At 36.6% G+C, this 15,239-nt stretch overlaps 1 protein-coding gene across 4 annotated transcripts in view; it reads left to right on the forward strand.

Moving 5' to 3' along the window:
• LOC18445553 (uncharacterized) overlaps positions 1-15,239 on the forward strand; it is a 77,172-nt gene that overhangs the window by 14,716 nt on the left and 47,217 nt on the right. For all 4 annotated transcript variants that reach the window (XM_088847507.1, XM_011629244.3, XM_088847508.1 and 1 more), the window contains exons 7-11: positions 3,207-3,454; positions 3,657-3,848; positions 5,144-5,220; positions 5,308-5,425; positions 12,043-12,126. Coding sequence is in view for 1 of the 4 variants with exons in the window: in XM_011629244.3 (XP_011627546.3) it covers positions 3,207-3,454; positions 3,657-3,848; positions 5,144-5,220; positions 5,308-5,425; positions 12,043-12,126 (719 nt within the window). In the remaining 3 variants the exon portion in view is untranslated. The remainder of the gene's footprint in view (positions 1-3,206; positions 3,455-3,656; positions 3,849-5,143; positions 5,221-5,307; positions 5,426-12,042; positions 12,127-15,239) is intronic.

A 15,239-nucleotide genomic window follows, 5' to 3' on the forward strand; every position in this document is an offset into this window, starting at 1 on the left:
ATCTCTCAATATTCCTGGATTGTTGACCCAAGATATCAAGTGCGATCTTTTTGGTACTTTTTGGCCATCAATCTTAACAACTTCCTTGTCTCTACTCCTATTATTACTACATTTGCATTCCATATACTCTGTCTTAGTCTGGCGAATTTTAAAACCTTTAGATTCGAGAGCATCCTTCTAAAGTTCTAGCTTTGTGTTGACACTGTTCGGGTCTCATTGATCAAAACTATGTATTTGCGAATAACATGCACCATGGTACCTCATCTTGAAGGTGCCTGGTTAAGTCGTCCATAACTAAGACAAAGAGGTACATGCTCAATGTTGACCCTTGATGTATACTTATTGTCACTGAAAACTCACTCGTCTCTCGTACACTAGTTAGCACTCCATCGTACATATCTCTCACCAAGTCGATGTAGTGTCTGGAGATTCCTTTCTTTTTAAACACGATGTTAAATCAAATCTCGAGGTACTCTATCATAAGCTTTCTCTAGATCAATAAAGACCACGTGGAGATATTTTTCCTTTTCCCTAAACTTCTCAATTAGTTGTGTAAGTAGGAAAATAGCCTCGGTTGTTGACCTTCATGGCATAAAACCAAATTGGTTTTCAAATACACTTGTTTCATGCCTTAGTTGTTGCTCAATCATTCTCTCGTAGAGTTTCATAGTATGGCTCATAAGCTTGATCCCTCGATATTTTGCACAATTATGTATGTCTCTTTTGTTCTTGTAAATAGGTACTACAATGCTTTTCCTTCATTTGTCTAGCATTTTCTTTGTTATCAGCACCTTGTTGACCAGCTTCGTCAGCTCTTCAATGCCAATCTCCCCGATGCGCTTCCAAATCGGGATACCATCTGGTCCTAAAGCTTTTTCTATTTTCATCCTTTTCAAACTTTTTTCACTTCCAACATACTAATCCTATGGATGTATCTATGTCCTTTTCCCTCATTTATAGCAACGGTTCCTTCTACCTCTATATTTCCATTGTGTTCGTCATTTAATAATTTTTTCAAAATAAACTCTCCACCTTTCGTTGACATCTTCATCCTTCAACAAGGCCCTTTGATCCTCACTCTTAATAAATCTTAAAATTAGATATCGGTCCTTTGGAATTAAACAAAAATTTAAAAAATAATTGTCTTGCATCATTCTCTTAGAAAAACGGAATGAAAAATCTATGGAGGTGGATCCAACCACAAATTGTTTGCCCTATTGAAAACCTAATTACGGTTTGTGGAAGAGGTAGGGCGTCTTTACTCATCGATATTGTCGTCTTTCTCTTGGTTTTCTCCTCTGATAAGTATTTTTGGGTTGCAAGGGTCTTGTCTTATCTGGTGCCATGTAACGAACCTTAAAATAAAGTGAAGGATGAATGATGCTAAGTTTAAGTTAATTTTGTAGAATGATTTCATAAGGATTCTAAGTTCTACACCGTGTGTTATATACTTCTAAGTTTAGTATAACCCTTTTGTATTATGTGCAACAACTCGGTTGCCCAAATGATATATGTTACCACGGAGAAGTAACATATATGAACAAACCATCCATGCGGTGCACTTTTGCTAAGGATAGCATGGGAGGTTTTCAATCACATGTCAGACTTCTTGTCTGAAGATTTCGATCTTGCATTGACACTTCCATCCTTCTGTTCTAGTGAAAGATGACTACTAAATTATAGTATTTGTCATGTATACAGAATCTAAAGATTACAATAACTATGAGGGAGCACATCCCTGTCACAATCCACCAAAAACCAAATCAATGCAAGTATGAACCCGATGGATCTGAAACAGATAGAATCATAGATACTAACTTACAACCTCTCATCGGCACTCTCATCCTTTCGCTCTCCCAAATATTGCATAAGAATAGTCCTTTTGTTTCCTGATTTCAATGTATCATGGTAATTACCTCTAATGTGATCATTGGTGAATTGAATGACAATGAGGCACTAAATGTGGGTTTTTCTTAGGGGTAAAAGCCTTTAATGCAGGAGAGTTCCAGAAGAACTTGTTTGAAATATGAGTGGATTCGCTTCTGTCTTTGTCTGTGTCATCTCTCTGTATTAATCTCTGGCTGTGTTGTGTAGAATTGCCCGTCATTTACCTGTTGACTGAGGAGAACATTGTTGTGGTCACCCTTTCTTGTGAGGGAGCGAGGGCAAGAAAGGGTCGCAGGTCGTATTGCTAGGCATAAAATTGGGGTGAAGTTTTTAAAATATGGAGCAAAGCTTCTAGGATACTTCAGATTGCTAAACATTTTAATACATGTGAATACATTATTATATTAGAAACCCTCATATACTGACGGTTTTTCTTGAACTTTTGAATTCCAAATTTAAGAAATGCTGCATTTGAAATACTTAGTAGTTAGTTTAACTACTAGCATGATTAGATTACTAAATAACTGTTGTGCTTCCTACTTAATTGAATCCAAAAGTTACTGCAATTTCTGTACTTGCATACGAAAGTGGATTAATATATAATTCTATTAAGTTTACCGTTGGATGAGATCTGGGTATTGTCATCTGGGTGACTCACCTATCCACATCACTCATCTCTATACTACCGAGAGGAAAGTTCAAATAATTGGTGCATAGAAGGATGTTGACACACAAATTCAGGAGACATGTAACTGTGAGTGCCAATTTATATTTAGTCGTATGAAATTGTTATGGGGAACCTTGATGAAAAAAGCAGAAGTTGCTATGAGAAAGTCTTATACTGGATAGTCGGTTGTCAATATCTAATATTAATTAGAAAAAAATATCATGACCTGTTGCAGTATTGACTAATTGTGGTTGACTTTTGTTGATCATGACTGCTTTGGAAAAGCCAACCCTGTTGATCCCTTAAGAAACTGTCCTGACTTCATTTTTTTTCGATTACAGAGTATACCAGCATTTTGACTATGGTTTTTGGGTCTATCTTGATTATTGAGTTCTGGGGCATTTTCTGAGGCATCATTGTCAAGTTTTGTTGAGTGATTCACTGCTGTTTAGTTGGCTCTATCTGTATTCTCAAATTACTGAGCCATTATGTGTTTTCAAGAGGGACATTAGGGTGTCCTACTGATGCTTACAGTTTGAACAATTTGAAACCTTTTCTGTAGCTGCTGCTGAATTGTTTAGTTTTCTTAAAATATGCAATTAATTTTCTTCTCAAGATACATGATTCTCTTTTTTTCGATTGTTCATTGTAGATTGGTTTGCTTTTATTGGACATCGGGCTGAAATGGATGTGCCTGGTTCGCCATATGCAATTAATTTCCAATCAAAGATTTCTGAGTCATTTGGGATGGAGCCTATGAACACATCTGTTTATTCATGCGGTGACACTTCTCTGGGCTGTTCTTGTGGTGATTGCCCTTCTTCTCCTTCATGCTCTGGTTCTGCACCCCCTTCTCCACCTAAAAAGCATTCCTGCTCTATTACATTTCCATCTTTTAAGGTAAATAGTAGGTCATTTTTTTTTGGGTTCACTTATAAAGCTTCCACGTGCCTCTTTTAAATAGTGTGAGATGAATGCATAACTTTACTTGAAAACTAACGATTGTTGTCTTGCTGTATCCTGCCTACAGCGATGTTTAGCTTGTGGAAATCTGCTTTGAGATTTATTAATATGATGAGATGCCATCTTTTGATGCTTTCAGGTCAGATGTGTGGATTTCACATTGACAATAATCTATATTGTCTTAATCTCTACATTTTTTGGGTGGGGTATTTTAAGACGAACACGAGTAAGAAGTAGCCATTCACCTCGAATGAGGCCCTTGCTAAATGCTGAGGATGAAAACCAACTGCGTTCTGCTGATAAGCAGGAGAAGGAAATCCGGCCTGCACAGGTGAGTGTAATTATTTCCTTTTGTTGTCACCTGAGAATACAAGTCTGTGATTTCATCCAGTGCTTAATTAGTAAAGGATGGGTGTGGATTGTACTGTATTTTAATGCCATTGGTTTTCAGCGCGGCCACTGGATGCTTCTCCAAAACAGTAGCACACTTTTTGGTTTTAGCATGACCGTTGGTTTTATTTTTTCATCAATACCCTGTCTTGAAATGACTGTTTCCAATGGAATCTTTAAAGAGTTGGAACCTTGCCTATTATCTGCATTTTGAAACTTCCAAGGATTACAACCTCTTGTACTTTAGGAAGTTTGGGATTTTGAGACAACAAACTCTGGATTTCAAACATAAAGCATAGAGTACCATGATCCTCTAAAGATACAGCCTTCCTGCCCACCTGCAAATCCATTTCCACCCTCAAAAAATGGATTTGGATCTCTTAAAATGATGAAAATCTGATTGATCTGGGGCCCACTGAAATGGACGGTCTGAATTAGATGTTGAAAAACTACTCAAGATGGAGCATTTTTAGAGCTCGACATCTATTTTTGTTTCCAGGATCTCATCTTAGAGGTCATGAGAATGGTTCTGCAAAAATTTTGGTTCTCAATCAGTCTTATTGGTCGATTTTGAGGGGGTTCACATGGGCCTTTTGTGTTGCCTGCATTATTGATGTTAATTACTACAGGATGCATTATATCATCTTCCCCTGCATATTGCAGATTATCTTCCCCTGCATTATTGCTATTAATTACTTCAGGAAGCTCTATATTATCTTACTCTGCATAGATTACTTATGTATGACATATGGATGAATGCATGTGTATGTTTGTTATATATATATATATCATTTTGCCCTGCATATTGCATATTATCTTCCCCTGCAGTATGGATATTAATTACTTCAGGAAGTGCTATATTATCTTCCTCTGCTTAGATTACTTATGTATGATATATGGATGTATGCATGTGTATGTTTGTTATCTATATAATATATATACATACATACGTACACACAGATTTTCATATATATGAGAATCTGTGTGTTTATGTTATTTTGTGAGCGTGTGTGCGCGCACGAGTGTGTGCACTTTGGGTGGGTGACTGAATGTTCATGTGCATGTATGTGGTGCCTGCGAGCATGTGTGCTTGCTTATCTGTGTGTGCATGTCTGTGTGTGAGGGAGGCCTGATGGACAAGCACCCGAGCATGTGCATGAGTGTGCGTGCGCTGATTCTTACTGTCATACGGATTTTATGGAAGGATTATGACTTTGGAGTGTTTTCTATTGTTAGATGTCAGATGACGGTCCACAAATGCTTAAGGAGTTGCATCTTCCTCTAATTCAACAATACATTTCTAGTTTCTACAGGTCTTTTCCTTGTGAATAACACATATTTTCTCCAATCCCTCCTTTATGTATTTTCAGTTGTGGATGAATGTTTCTTTTAATGCACAGGAGATATGGAACGTGGGTTGCGAGGAATCCGACTCTTGTTCTTTGTTCTTCGGTGGCTATTGCTCTTCTACTTTCTATTGGTCTTATACGGTTCAAGGTGGAGTCACGGCCTGAGAAGGTATGCTCTACTGATACTGGGAGAAACTTTGTTGGGTTAGAACCTCACATGATAGAGATCCTGATCGCTTGTAATACATGGGGTGTGTTTTTAGTTTCTGATAAGATAGTTAATCTTGTTGTTTGAGTTATTTTTATGCCACTGCTCTTTGATTTCAGCTGTCAGTTGAAGTTTTGAATATCTGGCGAGATATCTACATGCATCTTTCTTGCCTTGGGTGTTTCATGAACTCGAGAGTTCCTGGTCAACTTGATTGTTGCCATTATTATAGGGCTCTTGATTTTAAAATGCTACCTTTTATTCTTGAACATCTTTAGGGTCCTTCGATAACATGATTACAGCAAATGTCTTGTGTTGATGTGTATAATTTTGGGTAATTTACGTAGTACCAAAATGATAAAAATCAATGATAAGCTTTGGCATTACAAAATGAAGTCAAATTTCTTGCTTTGAATGGCTTCTGATCTCTGATCATGGGTTAATTAGCATGAAAAACTGATTACCTACAACAAAATTAATTAAATTGGTGGAAATTTCTCACACTTTTTCACATTTTACACGTAGCATATTGCATGTTGCTTTAATGCTATGAGAATGGCCTGGGGCCTTGGCGGTAGTAATGCCCAGCTCCATGGTGAGGTCTCTGACTCCATTCTCTCCAAAGGGTAGGGGCCCAAATCCCCACTGACTTACCACTTTTTTATTCACCAAAAAAAGTGTTACTTTAATGCTGCTGCTATTAATGCATCATTTGAATGGTTCATAATTTCATATACTTTGTTGCTAATGTTTCTTGAGGGAACATCACATGCTTGAGGCAATATCTCATGATCAAATTGGTACTAGCTCTTTATTGTACTTTTCTCTACGTTATGTCTATGAGGTTCAAGCTTCCTAGGAGTATTGAGTTCCTTTTAATTTAAATCTGTGAAGTATTACTTATATTGAGATAGGTGGTTTGGGTTGACGACTCGTTTTTGCTCTCAGAGTTCATCCATTTAGCATCTAGATTTAACTTATGGGTGTTAATTTCACTTTGGGAGTGGTGCATTGTGCAATGTTGTCAAGTATTGTGGGCATTTGAGCTGAGGGAATTCAATGAATATGAAATGGGATTAGATTTCTTCGTAAGTACAGTTTATGCAGGATATATCGTTCAGAGTTTCCTGCTGTGAGCAGCATAACAATGTCCGAGTATTCACATTAAAATATTCACTGCTATCAATTTATTGGAAGGGAAAAGTTTAGATAAGGATGCAACCTTATAATGTAGAACTACGGATGCACCTCAAAAATCCATCGAAAAAGGTAGTTTTAATGTTGAAAAACCCTTTGATTGATCATCTTGACATCGAGATGTATGACCATGAAAAATAAAAAGATTTTAAGTCTCAGAAATAGGGCATTTTACAACATATTATCTACACCGTCCATTTTCAAGATTTTCATATGTTTATAGATCTACTTTATTTTAATCATTTTTGAAATTTAAAATTTTATAATTAGATATAAAAATAGATTTTGAGATAATCCTAAGAACATTTTACATCAAAATTATATACCATGATAAAATTTGAAGGTGCACCCTACCTCTACAGCTACGGATGCATCCGTATGCCAACTGCACCCTTATTGGAATGAGGATTGTTGAAACACATGTTTTAAAACTCGACCTAGTTGACTTGGTCTAGGCACCCTGCCGAGGCGAATTCTTTATACAAAAATAAAATAAAATAAATAATAGTAATATTTTATTTATTTATTACTAAACCACTAATAAAATTATGTATACATATGTTTATACATATCTATCTCTTCATTTTGTATACATATCTATCTCTTCATTTTTTCATTTTTTAGATTTTTCTGAATTGTTTCAAGTTATATATCAGTTTTCATGTATTTCATTTTATATATACTTTTTCCCATCATACCTATAGTGAATGATGCACAAATACAATCAATTATTTTCTACTGATTTTTAATGATTTTTGGCTATTTTTGTTATATTTTTTAAGGCAAAATTTGAGCCCGTTGTAGGTTCGTTTAGGCCTTTGGACTTGCCCGAGTTACTCGTCATGGGCAGGGGCTGAGTCCGGAGCCCAAGCCGAGTTTTTGCACACTGTTCGAAACTGCCCTATTACTTATTCTTTATCTTTGGCTCTTGTTCTTCCAATTTTAGGTTCAATTACAACTCCACCTTCCCCTGATTCAGCCGCACTGCTCTGCTGGAGATTAGGTTTGGGCTCCAGTGTCATCTATTTTCTGTAACTTTGACCACCATCATCTGCCTTATCATTGACTTCAACCAACATTCAATAGCCTAACGAAAGGGTTTTCATCATAATTACTGCTAGCCTAAATTTGATTGATATGGGCCTTCACATCATTCTTTGCAGTCGAATGTAATGCTTTAGCACTAGGAATTGGACTACATGACCCACCATCCCTTGGGTTGTTCTGCCACCTATGGGGGTGCCCATTTGGCCTTTTATTGTGGTCAAATCCATCATATTAGTTTTACCACTTTTGAGGTCTCTGAGTTTTGCTGGCCATTGTGCAATTGCAGCATAGTGTTGGTGTTCATCATGAACTCTGACTCACGGGTATCCAATTCTTGTTCTCTTAACTTGGTGCCTTCATCTTAGCCATCATTGTGGCCTTTTGCTGATTCTGGCGCTTATTTTAATCACTGACCACCACCTCACTGGTCCATTCTTTTTCTGCCAATCAATCCTAATTCAAACCCTGTTCCAGTATTTTCACAACTTGTGCCTTCCTAAAACTTTCTATAGACCATGTCTGTTAGGCATAAAGAACTTCTATGCCGGTGTGCACCTATTGCGTTTAAGCTTTCCTTTTCTGGGTTAGTAATGGTGTGTCTGCAAGAAGGAGTCTTTTTGCTTCTTGCTTTTCTGAACCTTTTGAGGATAATGTGTGGAACTGTGCTTTAATTTTGTGTATCTTCACATAAAGTCTATGTAAAAGTTACACTGAGTCGAGGTTGATATTTACTTAGATTAGTTTAGCACTCCATTCTATCAATTGTTAAGAAGGTTTGTTAATTGATGATTTGTTACATAAACATGTTCAGAGTTTGGTGGGAACTTGATTCATTATCATTGGTGTTTTGATTCATAAAATGCATTTCGATCATAGTTGTTGAAGGTGGGAGCAGGAGCTGGGGATCGTTGCTTGCTTGGGATTCCCTAGTTTCGGAGTGTCCCATACAATAAATATATAAGAATAGAAAAGTTTTAAAGCTAACAAATTTTTGAATTATACTTTGATGCAAAATTAATATATTTGAAACATGTTTTACCATAATTATAAGTATATTTACTAAAATAAATTTTGAGAGTAGTAACTCATATTTCTTTACTTGAGTTACGTCATACTTATTTACTTGAGTTACGTCATACTTATTTACTTGAGTTACGTCATACATAAGCCCTTCAAAATATTATACTAAAGATATTTATTCGATTTGACATTTAAATATGATAACAAGACATTTTATTTTTGTCAAATCATATACAAGTCGTGCCTTTTTCTTGACATATGACCTTTTTCTTGACATATGCGCTTTGTTTTCAATTTAGAAAAAAGAAAAAACATTTAAAGCATGAGGTGGAGAGCAAATAAATATATATATATGGAGAGAGAAATAGACAGAGATGCGAGAGAGTTTATTATTACTCTGGTTCACGGAAAAGGAGGATGAGGCAAAGCATCATAACGATTTATGATGAACATTGGACTGGCCATTCCCTGTATTAAATGCGATTTTAGGAGCATTGAATTTGAAATTTTTTCTTTTTGATTGATGCAGACGTAAGAATTTCTTTTCTTTTGAATAAAGTCGTGGCTTTTTACACATCGCAAATCTCATTATTTTCCAAAAAAAAAATCTGTTTCTTTTAAAAGTTTATGAAGCATGGATTTTAGTAATTATTTCTTTCTTTTTAATTGATGTACATTTATTGCTTCGTTTTTTTGATGGATTTTCATCTATCTTAGTTTCATTGTTCGTTCAGTCATGGACCCTATCCATATTTCAAAGATATGTCAGGAACAAGCTCATACTTAAGCCAGAGAGTCTGTTGAATTGTGAGATAGTATTATGAGATCTTAAAAAAAGCTCTAACCAAAAGGACGAAAGCTTGGAGAAGCATTTTTGATGTCTCTACATAGAATATATACCTTATTCCGTGCTCACTTCAGTTCAGTAAGGAAAGTGAATAACTCGTTGGGGCAGCAAAAAGTCCTTTGCAATAGTTTGGCCTTGCTTGCCTTAGCTCATGGGAATTTTATTACTTGTATTTAGAACCTTTTCTTAAAAAAAAATTAAAGTGTGTTGACTTGTCTAAAAAAAGGGCTGTAACCCCGTGCTGGTTGCACCTAAGCAGGGTCCCGGGAGGGGTGGGCTGGAAACGGTCCTAACCTTTGGCTTATGCACAAAGTGGCCGCTCTCAGGACTCGAACTTGCGCTCTTGCGTTTGCTACTCGAGCCTTTTACTGTCACACCAGGTGACGCCCCCTTTAGTGTGTTGACTTGTCTACCAATCCCTATTTTGAAATCCCACAAGTGTGGGATTGTATTCCTGGACCAGGATCGCTATCTTTTTTAGGAGATCTTGTAACTAAAATCTGGAAAAAAATTGAAGTGTGTTGACTTGTTTACCCCTATTTTGGAATTGCACTTCCTTTCCTACATGGGATCGCATTTCGACAGCAATCCTGCTCTGGAAGTGTGGGATTGTATTCGTGGACCAGGATCACTATCTTTTTTAGGAGATCTTGTAACTAAAATCTGGATTCCACAACATGGTAACAATTGATGAATAATTGTTATATATGCTTCAATCGAAGTACCAGAGGAGCATACATTAGACGTGCTGACAAACTCTGTAATGTGATGTTTCCTTCCATAAAACGTTGGTCTCTTTTGGAGTCTTAGGGCAATAATTCTATTACATACAAGATCAAACTAGTAGCCATAATCATCAATGTGTCATAGTTGATCCAATTTGGATGAGATCAATAAGTGATGCTGTAATTCTTTCCAACATCAGATTGAGGGGGCGTTTGGTATCTTGGAAACTTGAGGAAAGTCCCCAAATTTCCTCCCATACTGTAGCTTTCTCCATTCCATTTGAGTAAAATTACAATAAAATGGGAAAAGTTGGGCTCCCGACCTTGTCCCTTTCTCCCCACTTTTGGGAAAGCTTGGGAAAAAATTTGCGCGCGCCACCCCCGTCCCCCCAAACAAACAAAAATAAAAGCACAAACACCCTCAAAGACCTCTCTCTCTCTCAACAAAGCCTCCACCCCCTTCTCTCTCCCCCCAAAAGAGCCTACCCCGCTCCTTGCTCTTAAATCTGTCTGTCCTAGAGCCTACTTCTCTCTCCCCCAGAGCCTCTCTCTCTCTCTCCACCCAACCGCCGTTTCCTTCTTTCATAGCCTATGCTTTCTCTCTCTCTCTTTGCCTGGCCCCAAGATCCTACCTTTTGACCCCCCTGAAGCTACTCTCTCTCTCTCTAAAATAGCCTAGCCCTTTCTTTCTCTTTTTGAAAATATAATTTAAACCTCTAATCGATGAGGTATGTAATGAACAATTAAAACATGTAGTTCCTAGCTCCCCAGGTTACCAAATAGAGGAAATGCTAGAACCAGGGAATCCAGACAGGTTACCAAACAAGGTTTCGTAGTTTCCAGGCCACCAATTCTCCTTTTCCCTCTATTTTCAGGTCTCCCATTCTTTGAGAGTTTTTGGGAAAAATTGCGGCTCTAGTTATCAAACGCTTCCTAAATCTTAGGGATTTTAGCTTCTATCGTTGAAGGAATAAAGTGTTGAACTATTATTCTCTATAGATGAACTACAATCCATTCGGAATGGTACTTGTAAAGATTTTGATAAACTAGACATGGTATTTGTATGTTGGTGTTCTAGGCTACTTCGCTATGAAGACCGAACATAATAGCTTCAATAAATTGTTGTGGGGGTCCAGACGAAGGAATATATCCAAACAGAAACAAAACTCCTCCTTTGTGGGCTCTCCCAATCAACTAACTTGTCCAAAGATCTTGAACAACCTTGTCAATAGCATGGAAAGATAACGATATGCTTCAGGTTGGGATTTTGACCACAAAGTGACCTTGTGACAATTTTGGATGAGATTGAGATTGAAGAATATGGGGAAATTGTGTCTTCTGTGGTAGATATAGGCAATGTGAAAATGATGGGGATCTCTATAGATCATGGGGAAAACGTGTTGTTCTAGTGAATTATTTGTAATAAATCCCTTTAAATCTTAAGAGAGCATTGGGTTTTCTGGTGATTGCGGTCCACTGATAATTGCATTTTTCTCTTGTTTAATGTTGCCAAACAGCAGCGGCCCCTTTCCCTTTGTCAATTTTCCTTATTTTCTCATTGATGGTGTTTATAGAAATCATAATGTAACTTAACATAGGCATGTTTTTGGGCAAGTAAGCATTATACATTCTGGAATTTTTACTAATTAGTTTTGTAGTTTATTAAAAAAGACAAATGTTACTCTTTTCCTCTTTTGGTATTTGTAACTGCCCGTTAACACTCAGTTTCATTTACTATGCAGCTTTGGGTGGGTCCTGGGAGTAAGGCTGCAGAAGAAAAACAATTCTTTGACAGCCACTTGGCACCATTTTATAGAATTGAACAGGTACTCTATTATGGTAATGGCTTGTAATGTTCTGGACACTGTTGACATCTGTGGCCACCAATATGTACTATTATGTATGGTTAACAATGTGTTGGAGTCTTGAATTATATAAATCATAGTTAACTACTCTTCGGCTGCAAATTTTGGTTTCTACTACCTATGTGTTTACCATGCCTTATGGTGTGATGGCCTTCACATCCTTTGAAATTTTTTAGTTGATTTAACTATTTAATTAGTAACTTGATCGGTGAGCATTGGAATTTGCATTATTTAGGAGCTTGTTTTTCTGTAGTGACAACTTGTGCTTGCAATGAAGGTTAGAAAGAGACTTGCAAGATGAAGAGGCACAATATAACCTTCTAGCTGCATAGTTTTCTTAGATTGCAATGATTCATACTTTATGGTGCGATACTAAGGACTAGCTAGTAGACATGAGCTGATTCGTGGTTATGGTGGCTGAGTTGGAGAAATATGTGATGTGTTCTTTTATTTGATGTGGGTAACATTATTTAGCAGTTTGGTTTAACTCCTTGTTCCGATCAGGACGGACGGACAAGTGGGTTGGTTCGTTTTGTCCTCCTATCTACGCAATTATCTGTGTTCGTTAGTGATCATGTTGGGCGGATGGTATAATAGTATCGTTTTCTTAGATTGGAATGATTCATACTTTATGGTGCAATACTAAGGACTAGATGGTAGACATCAGCTGATTCATGGTTACGTTGGCTGAGTTGGAGAAATATGTGATATGATCTATTTCTCTTATTTTATGTGGGTTACAATTTTCAGCAACTTGGTTTTACTACCTGTCTCTTATTGTTCAAGATCTGGTGCAAGGTGATACTATTTCTCCTTGGTATTGCTAACAGAGGTATTCTATTTCGCCACGTTTCCAAGATTAGTAATATAGTTTCCCTATGGTCCAAAGAGAGTGTACAATCCAAAGAGAGCGTCCTTTAGCATGTTTTGGGTTCTTGCTTGAGCCTTGTTGTGCAGACCTAGTAGCTTGCAGCTAGGGTTTAGCAAAGAAGAAGATAGGGAAGATACAAAATTAGAGAAAGATGCAAAAACCAGAGATAAAAGAATGAGCATTGGAAGCTCTAGGGTTTTGAATAAAGTTCATAACAAGATGCTTCATTATGCTTGAGAACATCTCTTATATAAAAAAACTCTAAACAAGACTCAATCTTGGCCATCCATCTAATCTAATCATGGCCGTTTATTGTAAAAGATCTTAAGTGAACAAAAAGACTTTAGAAATTACTACTTATGCCCCTAAATAAATAAAATGACTCAAAAACTAAATGAAAGACATAAAAAGACGCATTCAATGACTATTTTGGCCTTTTGTGGTTCCTCTTGTAAATTTTAAGCTTGTCTCTCTTTTCAAGATATTTGAGAGCAGTACTCGGGGGTGCATTAGTAGTTCAATATGCCTCCACCGAGACTATGGGTCCCTTGGCATTTCAGTCGCAGTTAATGGAGAAAAAATATTCCCAGAGCTATATTGGCTTCTAGTCTCACAGTCACTTCCTGATTTTGCAAGTAATACAATTAAAACTAGTTCCCAATATTAAGCCATAAATCTTAGTAGTTTTCTCTTATTTGCATGGGTATGTTTATCGTTAGCAAAAATTTGTCCAAAACTGTTTTGTCAAAATAAAAAGCATACAATATTGGTGCACTGTCTTTTTTGAAAAAAGCTTCCAATGTTTGCCATAAATTTCTCATTGTTATCTTTGTCTCTCTATCAAGGTTCATTTTATACCTTGAGCAGTGACTATGTACTAATTGTGAAATATTTTATTTTATTTACTTAGAGATTAATGTTTTTACCTGTGCTCCAAGTATACATGCACATACAAATCATCATCATCCTCTCTTTATCCCAACTATTTGGGGTCAGCTACACGAATCCTGTTCTGTCATTCCGTTCTATCAAGGTCCATATCTTCAGTCAGAGCGTATGAAACATGTTTTTTCGCTTGATAACTTTCTGGCACTTTTTTAGACTCTTTTTTGGACTCCTTTTTTTGGGTCAAACTAGATGAATGTTGGTTTTTCTGTTTATTGATACATTGCCCTTACCTGTGCTAACTATGGACAAACTCAAAATTTTCAAGTTTCTGAAATGTGAGAATTCCTACGGACTGCCAAAAATTGTTTTAATATGAATGCTTAATTTTTTATGTTGAAGTTGAGATCATTTAAATAAATAGGGAATATTTATCTCAAGAGTTTTAATCGTGCAATGAGCAAAAAGTGTATGTGCAATGAAACATAATCTTTGGATTTAGAAACCTTTTACTTTCATTGGGCATAATGTCTCCCTCAGTGTCACAAGCACATAGACACCATTTCCAACACGTCGTTTCAAAAGATCCTTGCAGGATACAGACATGTCTTTACATTATGGAGCTTTGACATGTCTACGACTCTACATTAGAAGTATTTTTATAGTTATATCTAACCATATATAAGGGAAATTTATCAAATGACACTTAGCATATCAGCTATTTAAAATTTTATCCATTTTCAACTATTCCAACTCTATGATCATGTGTATTTTTTGTGTTCTTTTTAAAACGTTGACATTATTTATTTATAGTAGTAACGCTTTCAAAAGGTCCTCATGAGGAGTGAGCAGAATGCAGCCCTTATGATCATGTGTATTTTGATGGGCTTTTCTAAACAGCATGGGTAAAATGCTGAATAGTTAATCTTTTAGGAGCATTTTGATGAATATCCCTGCATATAATGACTATATAATAAATATCAATTATAAGAAAATCAGGTTTGTCTACTGAAGTTTGTGCATGCATGTCTAAAGTTTTGATGGGTATGTACGGGTTTGGGACACTCTTTTCTGGAATATGGACGAGTGTTTTGCTGGTTAATACATCAAGTCTGTTACATTTAAGTTCTCACATTGGGCAACCCTTCCTTTAAGTGCTGATTGGCATTTTTGATGCATCGTCTTGAGTGTTGGACTCGGATATGCTGAAATGTGGCTGACATGCCTGTCTTTGTTGGGTGGCTCTCGTTTTACTTCACCAAAACTGTGTGTACATTAAACTTAAGGTACTAATATGCACTTCCTATGAGCAGCTCCC

Source organism: Amborella trichopoda, chromosome 9 (genome assembly GCF_054954075.1).
Source record: "Amborella trichopoda isolate Santa Cruz 75 chromosome 9, AtrichopodaSantaCruz75HAP2 v2.0, whole genome shotgun sequence".
Classification (NCBI taxonomy): Eukaryota; Viridiplantae; Streptophyta; class Magnoliopsida; order Amborellales; family Amborellaceae; genus Amborella; species Amborella trichopoda.